The sequence below is a fragment of the Pleurodeles waltl genome, chromosome 10 (assembly GCF_031143425.1).
Source record: "Pleurodeles waltl isolate 20211129_DDA chromosome 10, aPleWal1.hap1.20221129, whole genome shotgun sequence".
NCBI classification, from domain to species: domain Eukaryota; kingdom Metazoa; phylum Chordata; class Amphibia; order Caudata; family Salamandridae; genus Pleurodeles; species Pleurodeles waltl.
This window is the reverse complement of record NC_090449.1, coordinates 427,520,464-427,536,001: the sequence shown is the minus strand read 5'-3', so window position 1 is coordinate 427,536,001 and position 15,538 is coordinate 427,520,464. Positions and strand designations below refer to the sequence as shown.

Sequence of the window (15,538 nt, the reverse complement as noted above, 5' to 3'; positions counted from 1 at the left end):
CAGGTCAACCCCACCGCACAGCCACGCCACAAGGTGAATTTTTGGGGGTATGCGCCCTAACACGATGTGTCGCTGCACAGCGCTTCCCGCGTGCCAGTTGAGCTTGTATGGTAAAATTAGGCGCTGTTGGTGCAGAAAATGCGGAATGTAAAAATTTTGGCTGCAGCTTGTTGGGTTCAACTATGCGGATTTTTGCATGGTCCGGCCACTGGGCAGGACACTGAGCGCAGTGTTGCTTATGGTAAGCGGGGGGGAAGCCGGGACATGGACACCCCCACCAGCTGCCTACCTCGATGAATGGAGAGCGGGAGAGCTCGCCCCAGCAAGGTCTCAGCCCTCGCGGGGCTTCGTTGCTGCAGTAGTGAATTCGACCGTTGCCGCCCTCTCGGGGAGTCCATCACGAGTTGATGTGCAAGATTGGTGCCCAGGTCCAAATGGAGTCTGCGGCGGTGCCCCCAATCCGTGCAGCGCGAACTAATCAATCAACTATTCATTCATTCATTCATTCTTTCGGTTATCTTTATGTGTGTATAATCTTTGGCCTGGAAGGGAAACTACTGTATTCATTTTATACTGCATCGCCTAACCCAGCACCATGAAAATGTATTTGATTTGCGCTAAGGCCAATTACTATTATACCCTTCTTGAACTGAGAGTAAGTAGTAAGCATCTCTTAGGCCAGTCTAGACATTCAGGAAAAAAGTTAAAATAGGCTCTTGATTTAGAATTTGCTTTAAACCTGCTTTTGCCAGGGCACCCTGACTAGGTGTTGGTTGTACTTTGTAACTCCACTAATCATTCATTCATTCTTTCAGTTATCTTCATGTGTGTATAATCTTTGGCCTGGAAGGGAAACTACTGTTTTAATTTTGTACTGCATCGCCTAACCCAGCACCATGAAAATGTATTGATTTGCGCTAAGGTCAATTACTATTATACCCTTCTTGAACTCAGAGTAAGTAGTAAGCATCTCTTAGGCCAGTCTAGACATTCAGGAAAAAAGTTAAAATAGGCTCTTGATTTAGAATTTGCTTTAAACCTGCTTTTTGCCAGGGCACCCTGACTAGGTGTTGGTTGTACTTTGTAGCTCCACTAATCAATCAACTATTCATTCATTCATTCATTCATCCATTCTTTCGGTTATCTTTATGTGTGTATAATCTTTGGCCTGGAAGGGAAACTACTGTATTAATTTTGTACTGCATCGCCTAACCCAGCACCATGAAAATGTATTTGATTTGCGCTAAGGCCAATTACTATTATACCCTTCTTGAACTGAGAGTAAGTAGTAAGCATCTCTTAGGCCAGTCTAGACATTCAGGAAAGAAGTTAAAATAGGCTCTTGATTTAGAATTTGCTTTAAACCTGCTTTTTGCCAGGGCACCCTGACTAGGTGTTGGTTGTATTTTGTAACTCCACTAATCATTCATTCATTCTTTCAGTTATCTTCATGTGTGTATAATCTTTGGCCTGGAAGGGAAACTACTGTTTTAATTTTGTACTGCATCGCCTAACCCAGCACCATGAAAATGTATTGATTTGCGCTAAGGTCAATTACTATTATACCCTTCTTGAACTGAGAATAAGTAGTAAGCATCTCTTAGGCCAGTCTAGACATTGGCCCAGTGTGCTGCCAACTTTCACCGCATGCTTCATTTCTCTTTAGACCCACTGACCTATCGGAACTGCTGAAGGAAGGGACCAAGGACATCCATGAGAGAGCAGAAAACACACAGTTTGTCAAAGATTTCCTAAAAGGATGCATCAAGAAGGAACTCTTCAAGGTGTGGATCATTTATTCACTATTTCTATACCACAGCCTGGGCAGCAAAGGAATTAAGCAGTTATATATATATATATATATTCATATGTTTTCTTTTGTCCTTAAACTTTGTCACAGACGTCAGTATGCGTTACAGCCAAAAAAGTTATTATTATTATTTTAGTGTTTTCATTCTTTCTGATTAGGGAATTGAAGCGGTGTTGCAGAGAAATTGATGCTAACACCTTTCATAGCAAAAGTGCCCATAAACGTAGGCAAGGAATATTAAACCTGTTCCTACAGGTGATGTATCTTATGTGTTATTGTTACACTAACTGAGGGGCATAATGAAGAAGCAGTACTTTATCAAGAATATCCGTTGCAACTGTATGACCTACGAGAAAGCATGTACTACTAAAAGTGTAGCTAAAGCTTGAGAGGTGGGTTTGTGCAGTCTTTAATTGCATGCAGAAGAATAATGCTCTTCCTGGTGGTGGGGACCAACATTCCAAATTTCTAAAGGGAGTAGGGTAGTTGATAGGTGAATAGTAATGTCACCGAATAAGTTAAGAAGGCTATTGGTGTTTAATGACATATTTATGAGAGAGACTTCTAGCTGCAGATTCCAGACTGGATCTGGAAACTTTTTTGCAGTACCTCTGCAAGTCGATAAGTGGCACCATGGCTCTGCACTGATGATCTGCTCCAAAAACGACAAATAGGGACTGCATAGATGCCACTCCCACATGCTGACATCAGTTCCTTTCTTTCAGTGTCTCCTGGCGGGGATCCGGAGCTTCCTGTTATCTCTTTGAGATCTTCACCTTTCCAAATAATTTTCAGTGACAGTATCACCTCCCAAGATTCAAACCCTGTAATTACTGACACAAACAAAACACTGTGACAGATCGTCTTCAGATTTTCCTCTCAATGCACAATCATTGCAGGCTTCAAAGGCCAAGGCAAAACTCCACATCACCAAGCACTGGAAGGCCTTCAATAAGACCAGTCCAAGTCGAAGGTACGGCTCCACTCCTGTTCAAGGTCTATAAGTAGCAGGAGTCATTCCAGAGTTTGGTCTCCATCTCAAAGTTGTTAGGTAATTTGGGGGGAAAAGCACAAGACATCTAAACAAAACTCTGCCCCTTCCCACAGCTTACAGTCTCCATGAAGGTGAGGGGGCGGCACCATACATTTTGTTTTCTCTCTTCTGAATTTGAAAGATATCTGAGTCAAAGAGTTTTGCAAGGCCGTGCTCCAATTCTTTGGATCCTTGCCTACTCTGGCATGCTTTTGGGCCCCATGGAGCTGAGAGGCTCTCCATCTGGAATACTGCAGGTGAGTTCACCCTCGGCGCCAGTTGGACCCTGCAAGCCAGCCATAGGACCACCTTCAGTTCCAGTTCTGACTCCGCCTCTAGTGCTGCAATCCACCCTGGTTCCCAGTCCTTCAACCCTGATGTCAACTCCATGACGTTGAGGGTGTTTGGACAAAATATAGAGCTTTTAATATTAGAATACAGAAATATCTGTAAAAAATATCATGATACAGAAATATCCTGATGCAGAAGTATCAATGTCAAGAACATTGTTTTTTTTTTCAGATAGGCAATAGCGTTGAGAAGAATATTGTTGTTAATATCGTTTTAAATAATACAGTAAAGAATATTGTTTTTAAATTATTTTAATGTATTTTAGTTTATTAATTTTATGTATTTGTATTATTTTTTAAAATATAGTTTATAATTTTAAGTGATTTATAATTTTTTATTTAATTGTTTATGGTTTCATAGCAGGTTGTTGGGTTTGTAGAGGGGGTGGGGTGGGAAGTTAATAATTATTTATTATTCATTACTACCTCTAATACCTTTAAGCATGTGATTAATATTAGTTATGTATATAATACTAATTTCATGAATTATATTTTAGGTACAGGATACTATGTAAGGGTATACAATTGGAGATTAATTGGGTATTAACAATTAATTTTAATTTATTATTCAACTGTTAATTGTGTAAATTATGTAATTTATTTTTTGTTACATTTTAGGTCTGGGTTGCTGGGTTTGTGGAGGTATAGGGTGGAAAGTGAATTAGGTAATAATTAAAAATGAATTTTTAATTTATTAATTGATTATGTAAAATATATAATTTATTTTAGTTACATTTTATGTGCTCGTTGTTGGGTTTGTAGGGGTATAGGGTGGGAAGTTAATTATTAATAAGTTCATGTACTAATATTTGAGCTATTATTAATTATGTACATTATGTAATACTGAATTGTTTTAGTTGTGGGCTCCTAGGTTTGTAAGGGTATAGGGTAGGAAGTTGTCACATTTAATAAATAATTATTATTATAAAATAAAATATTTAATTGATGAATAATTATGTCAATTGTGTAATAATTATGTATATGTTATATTTTAGGTATGGGCTGCTCAGTTTGTAGCGTTCGGTGAGAAGTGAAAGTAATTAATTGTTAATTACTTATTTAATTGTTTATCACTTAGGTAAATTGTTTTACATTTATTTATTTTAGGTATGAGTTGCTAGGCTTGTACGGGTATAAGGTGGCAAGTTAAGTAATAATTAAATAAGCATTATTTTTCAATTGAAAATGATCACATAAATTTCGTAAATTGGTTGTTTTGTATTTTTTATTTCTTTAATAGACATACGTTACTTCAAACAATACTGCTTATATTAAGAGCTTTACATTTTTTTCTAAATTAATACCGTTATGCAAATATGTAATGTTATTTAAGTGAAGTAGTTTATCTACTGTTGCTTAGCTTGGAGTGGGAATAGTAAATCTTACCCTTCCGAGGGCCAAAACTTTCCTTACTGTTGCTTAGACTTGAGTGGGAATTGCCATTTTAACCCCTATTGTTAAGTTCAGTGCTTTCCCTTCTGTTGCACAGAATGGAGTGGGAATAGTAAATAATGTTTTGGAATTTATTTCTTAAAATTTATGTGAAATATATGTGTGTGTGTGTGTGTATATATGTGCTTTTTATAGAAGTAAATTTACATAATTAAAAATTAATATATTACAAAATATATATATTTTTTTTATTTGGTTTTATATATATGTGTATGGGTTATATGTTTATATTTGATATATTAAATTTTAGTGAGATTTAATTATCTAACATTAAGTTCATGGTTTATTATTAAAGTATTTAAGATTTCCTACTTTAAACTATATATATATCTTTAAAGTAACTAGATATTTGTATATTTTTTATGATAATAGTGGGAAACAATATCTTTTTTAATATATTTTTGCACATAGCATAATAAGCATAGAAAAGCAATATTTTTGTTACTGATATTTTTGCCACAATATTTTTGTTGCACAATGTTGGTTCTTATACTCTGTCAATAATCCCGCTGGAGGATGAGGTACCTGTTGTACTCTCTGACTTCAAATCGGTGCCAGTTTGATCTCAACCGAGGCCACACCCAGACGCTTTATCCAGGTGTCTCCTTTAAAAGGGAGAACACGTACCTTGCATTTCTTGTTTGGCACAGATTCAAACAGAGATTAATGATGAAGGGATGAGATTGGACAGGCACTCAGTGAAGACACTTAGGGGGTTATTCTAACTTTGGAGGAGGTGTTAATCCGTCCCAAAAGTGACGGAAAAGTGACGGATTTACCACCAGCCGTATTACAAGTCCATTATATCCTATGGAACTCGTAATACGGCTGGTGGTATGTCCGTCACTTTACCGTCACTTTTGGGACGGATTAACACTCCTCCAAAGTTAGAATAACCCCCTTAGTATGATGACATATAAAAGGCTAATGGCCTTGATATCTCCTTTGAGTTGGGGCTTCTCTGAACCACCCCACCCCCCCTTGCCATCCTCCCACTGAAGAGAGTGCAGTGTTCACCAGCACCCCAACTTAGAGGTCTTCATAGAAGCCCTCCAGCTGGGGCAAACATCCACTATGCCATTCTTACCTTTCAATTATGCACTTATGGTTACCTTGTTGAGAGCTTTGCCCACTTTCCGCAGTCACAAGATGCCACCACCCTGCCCTAGGTAACCCAGCATTCTTATCTCAGCACCCTTCCCCTGAGTGCTTGGTGGTTTGCAGGCATCTACAAGCAGGGCATACTCGAATACCTTTTCAGCTACTATCCCCCATCCTCAATGCTAGAGATGTTTGGAAAAGAGTCTTTTCATCCACTAGTTTGATCCATATATCAGTGAATACCAGCTGCCTCTTGGGGCGCTATTCCCATACCCTTTGTGATTTGGTGGCTCAAGTGCCCCCAGGTATGTCCTGGCCTAGGCTACACAGGATGGTTGTGACTCTGCCAAGTTCACAGTTTGTTGTACCTTGAACACCAGTGATTCCATTGGATGGGTCATTGGCACTGTAAATTGGGCTTTAATGGACATGCCCTTTGATGGGACTGGCTTTTTTGGGGACAAGACAGATTCAGCTCTATAGCAGTTCAAAGAGAGCCACGGCACACTCCCTGGGGCTATTTGTCCTATCTCGCCAACCACATCATCCCTATCACTCCTTTTGTGGCTCTGTCTGAGGTGTTGTGTGCTGTCAGATGATCCAGCCTCAGCAAGGTGACCCACAGTTTTGTGACGGTGGTGCCCACTGCCCATGCAGTTGAGATCAACAGGCTGCTCAGTCCTCAGCCCTTCCTGAAGCCCCAACAGTCACACCCATTTAGCATGCCCTTAGTGGAGCACAACCATCCTGTGGGAGGCAGGTTCAGACAATTTATGCAGGTTGGTAGGCCATAACATCAGACAGGTGGTTTCCGCAGGTTGTTAGGAAAGGATATGCCCTAACTTGCCTTCCACGCTGCTGCACCTTCCACCATTTCTCCAGTGACTGACTGAGAACCATCTGTCTGATTTTCAGCAGGAAGTGCAAGCCCTTTTGGTCAAACGATCCATCGAGAGGGTTCTCGCGCCAGAAGTAGGTTGTGGTTGTTATTTTCTGGTGCCTGTGAATAATGGATGTCCTATTTTAGGCGTACGCATTCCTAACTTTTTAACTTGCTCCTTTGCAAGGAAATCTTCAAAATGCTCACACTAGTGCTTGACCCTGCATACTGGATGGTGGCACTAGACCTACAGGATACCCATTTCTGTATACCTGCCCTGAAAACCCATCAGCGCTGCCTGTGGTTCATGGTGGGGCAGAAGCATTTCCAGTTCCCAGTGCCCTCTTTGGTCTCACCAGTACCCCTCTGGTGTTTACAAAAGTGAGGATAGTGGTAGGAGCACACCTTCAGAGGTCAGGGGTCCCAGTCTTCTCCTACCTCAATGACAAACCTCTTGTCATCCTTTGGGTTCAATATCAAAGTGCCAAGTTACACCTCACTCCTTCTCAGATGCTCCACTTAATTGAAGCCATTTTGGACACAGTTCCATTGTTTGCTTTCCCCCAGAAAAGAGAGTCCAGGACATTCGGTCTGTCATCCCGATCTTTGAGCCTCGTTCCTGGATTTCACTGAGGTTAACTTTGAGGCTGCTGGGGCTGATGGCCTCCTCCATATTCATAAGGCAGGTCGCAATTTGTGACCCATTGGAAATGGCTGACACGCACGGGGATGGTGGCCTGCTGGGGTCAGTAGACCACTATATCTGTGACTGCTTTTAAATACAGCATTTTTTTTTAATGCAGATGGATTTTTTTAAACAAAATTTCTGAAATTTGTTTTTCAAATTTTAAGAGTAGGCACTACTCTTCAAGGCTGCAACGAGATAGGCTGCCGTGGGACCACTGCCTGCTCTGAAAAAATATTGGGGCCCCAAATACAAAGGGGAAAGGGACACCTTCCCATTTGGGTTATCACCACCTTCAAGGGGCTGGTAAAGTATGAATGTTTTGCTAACACATTCTAGTTGCAAAACATTCATACATGGCCCTGCGACTCGCTATTAGGACGGGAGGCCCTTCACACATCCCTTCCTAATACTACTCGTAAATCCTTTTTTGGGAGTAGTTAATAGATACCGACTCTATAAATAGGGTTGGTAGAAGCCAAAATGCATTTTACCGGTCGCAATCAGTTAATGTCGCATTGGCCCTCATTGTACAAATGAGGCTGCTGGATTTGGGCTCTCACACATGCAAAGACTGGGAATGGTTTAATAAGATTTATTGAATCAGCTGCATCTTAGATAAAATAACATGAAATGCAATAATTAGGATGATAAAATATCCTAGAAGCAAAACGGTGACAAGAAAAGTGAAACACCAGAAAAGTCGCACCATACTGTCACTATGCAAGATGTATGATTCCTACATACGCTAGTGATCTTCTATGTTAGAGCACAGCAGTATAAGCCCTAATCCACCCTTCAGGATCCCCTGGGAAGACATCACCCCCCATTCCCGAATATGACAATAGCGGAGAAGCCTGTTGTCTATAGAGACACCATCCCCATATAGACCAGGGAAACGGTAGTCTCAGCGATCAGCTGTAATGAAGTCAGACAGCATGCAGTTGTGGTCATCTGGCCGAAACTCCCTCTAACGTGCATGGGACAAAGAGATGTTTTTATAATAAAACAGCCACTGTTCTGAGAGAAGTGTCCCCACGTAAAAATACATGTTTCTCTGAAATGTTAGAAGTGCATTGTACCACTTGTGCAGACCATCCTATCTTGTTGCAGCCTTGAAAAAAGCACACAGTGAAGGAATGTTGTACTAAGAAATATAAATGGTTTCCTAGGTGAAAGGACAGCAAGATAAAGGAAAATAAAACATCACCACAAAAGTGATATTTTCTAAAAGAATAAAATGAAATAGAATGAAACGTTACTAGGCTAAAGGGCATAGGCAGCAGGCCTAGTTTGCTAATATAGAGTTCCCCCAGAGATACTTCCTTTTGGCTGTTTCGCCTTTTTACAGTTGCTGGAACAGGCCTCATTGTTTAAGTTTCCATCACTTTTTGAAAGGCTTATGTTTGTTTCCACCCTCACCATTTGTCTCAGTGGGACCTTCGCTTGATCCTCTCATATCTGAAGTGCACTGCCTTTGAGCCACTTCAAAGCTGTCTTTTGTGGCTTCTCATCCTCAAGGCAATGTTTCTTGTCCCCATAACAATGGTGAGTGAGCTTCAGGTTCTCTGTGAACCTGCAATATACCTCTTCCTTCCAAGATAAGCTGGTCTTGTGGACACGTCCATCCTTCCGGCCTAAAGTTGTGATGCTATTCCACGTCAGTCAAAATGTTACCTCACTGACATTCTTTGCTCCGTCTTACCCCTCTATGGAGGAGGAGAGACTCAGTCTTTTGGACCCCAGGAAAGCTCCAAGCTTTTATATTGATTGTACCAGAGAACACTGGATGGCTAATCAGCTCTTTATGGTATTCTTGGGAGTGAAAAAAGACAAGCTGTACCGTAGTCAACCATCTTCGACTGGATGGTGTTCACATTAACATCTGCTTTGCATTGACAAAAAGCAGCCTCGGGACAGACAACCTGCTCATACTGTCAACACTACAGCTGCTACCACTTCGTTGGTACGCAAAGTCCATGTTTTGGACAGATGCCAGGTGGCTATTTGGATGTCCCTCTTTATGTTCACAAAGCACTATGGTCTAGACCCTCAGGTTTGCCGGGAGGAGCATTATGCCCACTAAGTCTTGCAGGACTTTCTAGTTTGTGTGTGTTCGCAGACCCACCTCCATAGTTGTACTGCTTTGTTATATATTCAAAAGGTGAGTAATCTGTAGCTAGAAGTCTCTATTGGAAGAATAATTTACTTATCTTCAGTAACGCTCCTTTCTGGTAGAGACTCCATCGAGCTTCAGATTCCTCCTCGCCAATCACTCTTCCACCCTAACCCACCCTACCCTACCCTTCCCGTTTGATAATTGGAATCTGTCTGTTAAGATCCCAAGTCTACGAATCTGCTCACTGCTTTGCTCTTGGGGCTCACTGTCTGGGGGCGCAGACAGCCTCAAAAGCAGCTGACAGTGTGCAGTAATGGTGCCTATACAGGCCACGCACATCTTTTCCATAGCAGAACAGTCTCAGTGTGTATCCTCATGGCACCACCTACCGTCACTCAGAGGTACTGCTTAAAGTTTCTGGGTCCAGTCTGATGCCTGGGGATTTATTAAAATGTGAGTTATATGCCGGTAGATAGTCTCGCTACCAGAAAAAGCAAAACTGAAGATAAGTAAGTGGTTCATTTTGTTGCAAGAAGACCAGCAGAAGTTAGGGTTTCACTTCTAAGGCTACCAGCGATGCCAAGATCCTGAAACCCAGTTTTGGTCAGTGTGAAATAACATACATATGCAGACTTAAGGAAATGTAGGTTAATGCAAACAAAACTAGATCAAGGACAATAAGGGGCAGAACTAAAAAAAAAATATATAAAGGATTGTGCTCAACTTGAAGGGAATGAAATGTATACGGAAACATGCAGTTGAAGAAGTGATAGATTCAAAGTGGAAAAATAGGGTTGAGTGCTTTACTGGTTTTGTGTTTCTGGCCACTTAAATATCCTCTGTATTATAGTGGTGAACTATTGAGCTGGTGGCAGAAAAAGGATAGTGGCCTGCCGTAGTGACTGTATCTTAATGGGAGGCTCGTTAGTGAGTGTAGATGTCTGAACCATGCCAGCCTTATACTTTTTGAGGTGCTAGTAACAGGATTACACTGCACTTGCTGGATTTGCTTGTGCTTGGGATTGACAGACTTTTAGTGTTTCTTCATCCGACCTAACTGAGATTTTGCAGTTACTGGTGGTTGTGGTTTAGTGAAAGGAAGGAACATGTGATAACTCATCAAAGGATTCAGAGGAGGTGTTGTTTCCGACTTTATTTGAACTCTACGGATCTAACGTGACCCCCAAAGCGGTTTGGCACCTTTAAACTATACGCTTCATTGAGTTTAAAGCGCTAAAACCAACATATGCTATTTAAACTAAATAATGCATTCATTTGTATTAGAAGCTTTGTTTTTTATCAATAAGTCACAAGAAGGGAATACACCACATCAGGGGCTGTTGACGGGTTTTTAGGGGACATTGATGGAGGTGGTTGGTGATAAATAGGACAATGCATTGTCAGTACATTGTGTATAATTAACATTATCAATATTTCAAGTTATTAAGTGATGAGGATGGAGAGATTGGTGGCGGGAGTAGTGTACCTTGACCTCTAGAAAACTACTACTGGAATGTAAGTTTAATCACAGTTTGAACTCTGAAACCAGTCACAGGAGAAAGAGAGAGGGGGGAAATGAAGGTTGACACGTAATTTAAAAGTGTATAAATGTGGGACAATGGACATGCAAGATAGCGGGGGGGGGAAGATCTTGGCCTAGAATGTTTATAGTCTGGGTCATAAGTTGGAATGTGGAGTGGTGATGAGGTTTCTTACATGACAACCCAGACCTGCTTCTCTTCCAAGAGACTCCTGTGATAGGCAATAATTGTGGATTTCTTGTTGGGTAAATACAATATACTAGCCAATTTGAGCTTTAAAACTGTTTACTTCAGTATCTGGATTAGGTCCCACAGGGCCTTTATTCTGTTGATGGAACACACATAAACAGACTCAGGGGAATGCTACGTGCGTCTTAGTTGGAGGTAGCATGGGGAAAAGGCTCCCAGTGGTGTTTTTGTACCTCTCACTGAGCTTAAAATCAAACATTTTTGAGACTTTAGGAGCCCTGGCTGTGCAGCTCTCAGGCTTGCTGTTAGTACATGGAGTGATTTCAATTTGACCATAGAAGAGGACCTGGGTGGAATGACTGCTGGGAAGGGTTCTATCAAGGAAGAGAGATAATTGCATGGTTTTACTAGAGCCATTGGGGTTAATGGACATCTGGAGAGAAACTCACCCCACTACACAGCAATATTCCAATGCCTTGAGTATCGAGGACTCCCTTTCTACACTCAACAACATCTTTGTTCCATTGCCACAGAGGGGAAGGAAACACAGAGCAGGATATTTAGCCTAAGGGCGTTTGCAACATTCACAACTGTGCTGAACATTGGTGATGACTGTGAGCGAGAGGGCATCACAATGGAGAATGGGTTCTTGGGAGTTTTCGAATAGAGAAACTCTTCGGGCTGTTTACGCTGGACTTTTCAGATTGTTGCAGGACCAAGACTGACTTGCATAAAGCTGGCCGTAATCTAATGGGCATCGTGGGCAAAAAAACAATTGGCTGGTGCAACCCTGGGTAAATATCTGTTACTGAGTGTAATTCAAGCATTCCTCTGAACCTACGAGAGAAAGAGTGCCACACTGCACTAGCAAGAGAAGAATATTGATTAGTAGTGGAGAGGGAGGCAATGGCTCAGTGCAAGGGGAAAGAACACCAGCTATATGAAGTCAGCAATAAAGTAGGTAGACAGTTGACATGACTGTATAGAAGGAAGGAAAGTCAAAGATGGAAAAGAGCTGTCAAATCACACACAGGACACCCGAGGGAGTCATCAACCAAGATTGCACAAGAGTCCACATAGGCACCTTGAAGTATTATAGAAAGCCAAAGGCACACACACTAAGTGAACTGGAGAGGTTTGTGTCCGACATTCCGTCTCACTTCCTGTCACAAGCGGGTCACTAGGTAAAGAGACCATAGTGGCTGAAATCAAAAAGCTAATCAAACTGCTAAGGTGCCACGCTCTGTGCCCTGAATGGTTTTCTGCTAGTATTTAAAGGCATGGTGGGGGTAACCCATTAAATAATTGTTATATGGAGCCAGGCAACAGGGGAGACTTCCGCTCGACCTAAAACGAGTCAATATTTTGCTTATGCATAAAAAAGACAAACTAGAAGGGGCATATGCCTCATACAAGCCCCTTTCTTTGTGGAATATGGAGACCAAAATCCTGATGAAAGTCCTCTCCAATCAACTATACATAGTAATAGATAAACTAATCCACTTAGACCAATCAGAATGTATAACTTACTTAGGTGACTGTATGAATGCCCCTCAAAACTACATACAATCTAAGAACCAGCCATCTCGCTGCCACTGGATGCTGAAAAAGGGAGTTAACTCTGTTGGTTGGTCTTTCTTATACTCCATCCTTTTTTGTTAAAAAAAAAACATGATTTTGTCCTGGAATTTAGGGGGTGGTCTCCCTTCTGTACACATAGCCAGTAGCCAGGGTTTTAGTAAATGATACAGCACTGATGATCCTTTTTGTTTCCCCGTAGGTAGAGGCACGAGATAGGGGTGTCCTTTCTCCCTCTGACTACTCTGGCACTAGAGTCACAGGCACAAAGGATGCAGAGTAATTCACTTTATTAGTTAATTTATATCATTAAAAAGGCCCAAAGTCTAGCCAATCAGGTGATAGCACCCTTTAGAACTCACCACAGAGGCTCCAGTCTCTCGTATTTTTTGCCACCAGTCGTGTGATGGGAGTCCCCCTGAGCTCTGCTCAGTTTTTCTACAGTCTACTCAACTTTAGAGAGTATTCTCCTCACGCCAGTGTTTAGTTCCATTGTTGCATACTCTACCTATTCTGCAATTACAGAACCAACCAAAAAGGAACTGTTCATGCCATGTGGGACATGTGGCAAGAAGAGATTGCACTCTGAGGATCCACACAAGGTGTGCATGTTCTGTCTTCATCCAGAACATAAATCTAAGCACTGTATGGTATGTCACAATTTTTCACAAAAAAACTCTGAAAGACAGAGAAGGAAGATTATTGATTTGGCTGCAGAGACTAAAATCTAAAGAAAACCCTGTCTGAGGAAGATATTGATGACTCCTCTATGGCACAAAAATCCTGCAAGAGGCATAGATCTCCTGAAAGTGTGCCTCAAGGGTCACCAAAAAAGGCTCATAAAAAGACCCATCATGGGTCTTCCGGATATTCTAAAAAATTTGAGGAGTGGACACAAACTTCTGAAAAGGAGAAATTCTCCTCAGATAAAGTTCATCAGAGCCTGCAGCTCCTTCTCAAAAGCGGTTACTGAAGCTCCAGTTCGCTTGTCGTCGATGACGTTGGTGGTCACTGCCACCATGACCACATCTACATTCTCGTCTGTGGCGTCTCTCATGTTAATATTGTTGTCACTTCAACAACGATCATCACTTCGAGGATCCTCTTGACGATGCATCATCGATCAAGAAGGTCTTAATGAAGATCACGAAAACAGCGCAGATGACTATGATGCTGTTGACGACAGCCCCATCGCCGAAACCGCTGACGATGGCAGCACTGTCGACAACACCAATGAGAGCCTCGTCAACAGAGGCAATGCCAATGAGGGACACAACAACATTCCCATCACAGATCTCATTGATGTAAAATTTCGACGACAGCAACGTCGGCGAAAATGCAATTAATACCTGCATCAGTCAACTCACCAACAGAAACAACACAGACAGTGTATACATCACCTAGTAAGGTTCTATCTTTCCCTCCGGCACATTTGTTGGAGAACAACGAGTCAAGAGGTGGAAGGTACCTTCGGGGTAGCACATAATCCCTCTGAACTCCAAGTAAAGTGCCAGGTGGATTATAAACACAGCCAATAATGTGGACCAGTTTTACTCATATGAATACCAACATTATGATGAAGATCATGCTACCTACTGTCAATAGGAACAGGGCACTCTTAGAAATGCGTCTAGAGTTGGTTAAAAATCTCCAGCAAATGCTTCAAGACTACTTCAAAAGATTTTGTGGTCCGGCGTCCTCTGCTCTTCCGCCACAACCACCGCCACCCATCCGATTGCTCATCCGCGTACTTTGCCATTTCCAGTAACTCCTCTACCCATGCTGGCAAGCACTTTAGCAGAACCTGATCCACCTTCTTCTGATGAGGACAGAGAAGAGGGTGAAATAAGGGGTTCAACTTCTATGCCCAAGGATTTGGATGTCTATTTAATTCCAACATTGTCCCCCCCTATGCCTCCAGCAGTAGACTTACCACCAGACAACCTTGGTGGTTTCCACAACATCATGGAGAGGACAGCAAAAAGATTCCAGTTTCCCCTGACTACCAAGCAGTCTGATTGCTTTCTCTATGATTTCAAAGAGCCTGCGAAAAAATCTATAAGGGCCATCCCGATAGTAGACTTAATTTGGGAGGAAGGCATCAAGGCAATGTGAAATACAGCTGCGGTGGCAGCAGTGCTGCCCAGGCTGGATAAGAAATATAAAGCACCAGATGATTCCTCGACATGCTTAGTCAGCTACCCAAGACAGATTCTGTCATTACGCAAGTGGCCTAGTGGCGCTCAAGAAATCCATCAAACCCCACAACACCACTACCTGATAGGGAAGGGCACCGACTGGATAACATCTGCAAGCTCTTTTCCACCATGGCAGCCACTGCTGTCAGAGCAGCCAACTCCCTTGTGATTTTAGGGCGATATTACAGTTTTAAAAAAAATGTGGTCTGATCTGACTCAATACCTAGACCTACTGCCAGAGGATGCAAAGCTCAAGGCCAAGAAATTTCTCCAGGGGGGGGGGGGGGGGGGGGAGAGAACATCAGCAAAGATTATCGACTATACCTTTGACTTATCCTCCACAGGATTTAGGCAACTAGCGGGAGCAGCAGTGCTTTGCAGATAAAGTTGACTGAAGGCATCATCCTTCAGACCAGAAATCCAGAGCAAAATCCTGGATATGCCGTATATTGGTGAAGAGTTGTTCAGAAAGCACGTTGACGAGGTGCTTCAGACTATCAACTCAGGTACAGATAAGGCCAAGTCCCTAGGCACCCTACAGATGTGCAGACAGCCTTTTTGAGGGGCAAGAGGAAGGGGTTCCTACTCTTATAAGGAGGATA

The 15,538-nt window shown here is 42.0% G+C and overlaps 1 protein-coding gene across 9 annotated transcripts in view; it reads left to right on the top strand.

The window, feature by feature from the left end:
- The window catches only part of HMOX2 (heme oxygenase 2), an 815,387-nt gene that overhangs the window by 411,216 nt on the left and 388,633 nt on the right, over nt 1-15,538 (top strand). For all 9 annotated transcript variants that reach the window (XM_069210692.1, XM_069210685.1, XM_069210690.1 and 6 more), the window contains one exon: nt 1,667-1,784. In XM_069210692.1, coding sequence (XP_069066793.1) covers nt 1,667-1,784 — 118 coding nt within the window. The remainder of the gene's footprint in view (nt 1-1,666; nt 1,785-15,538) is intronic.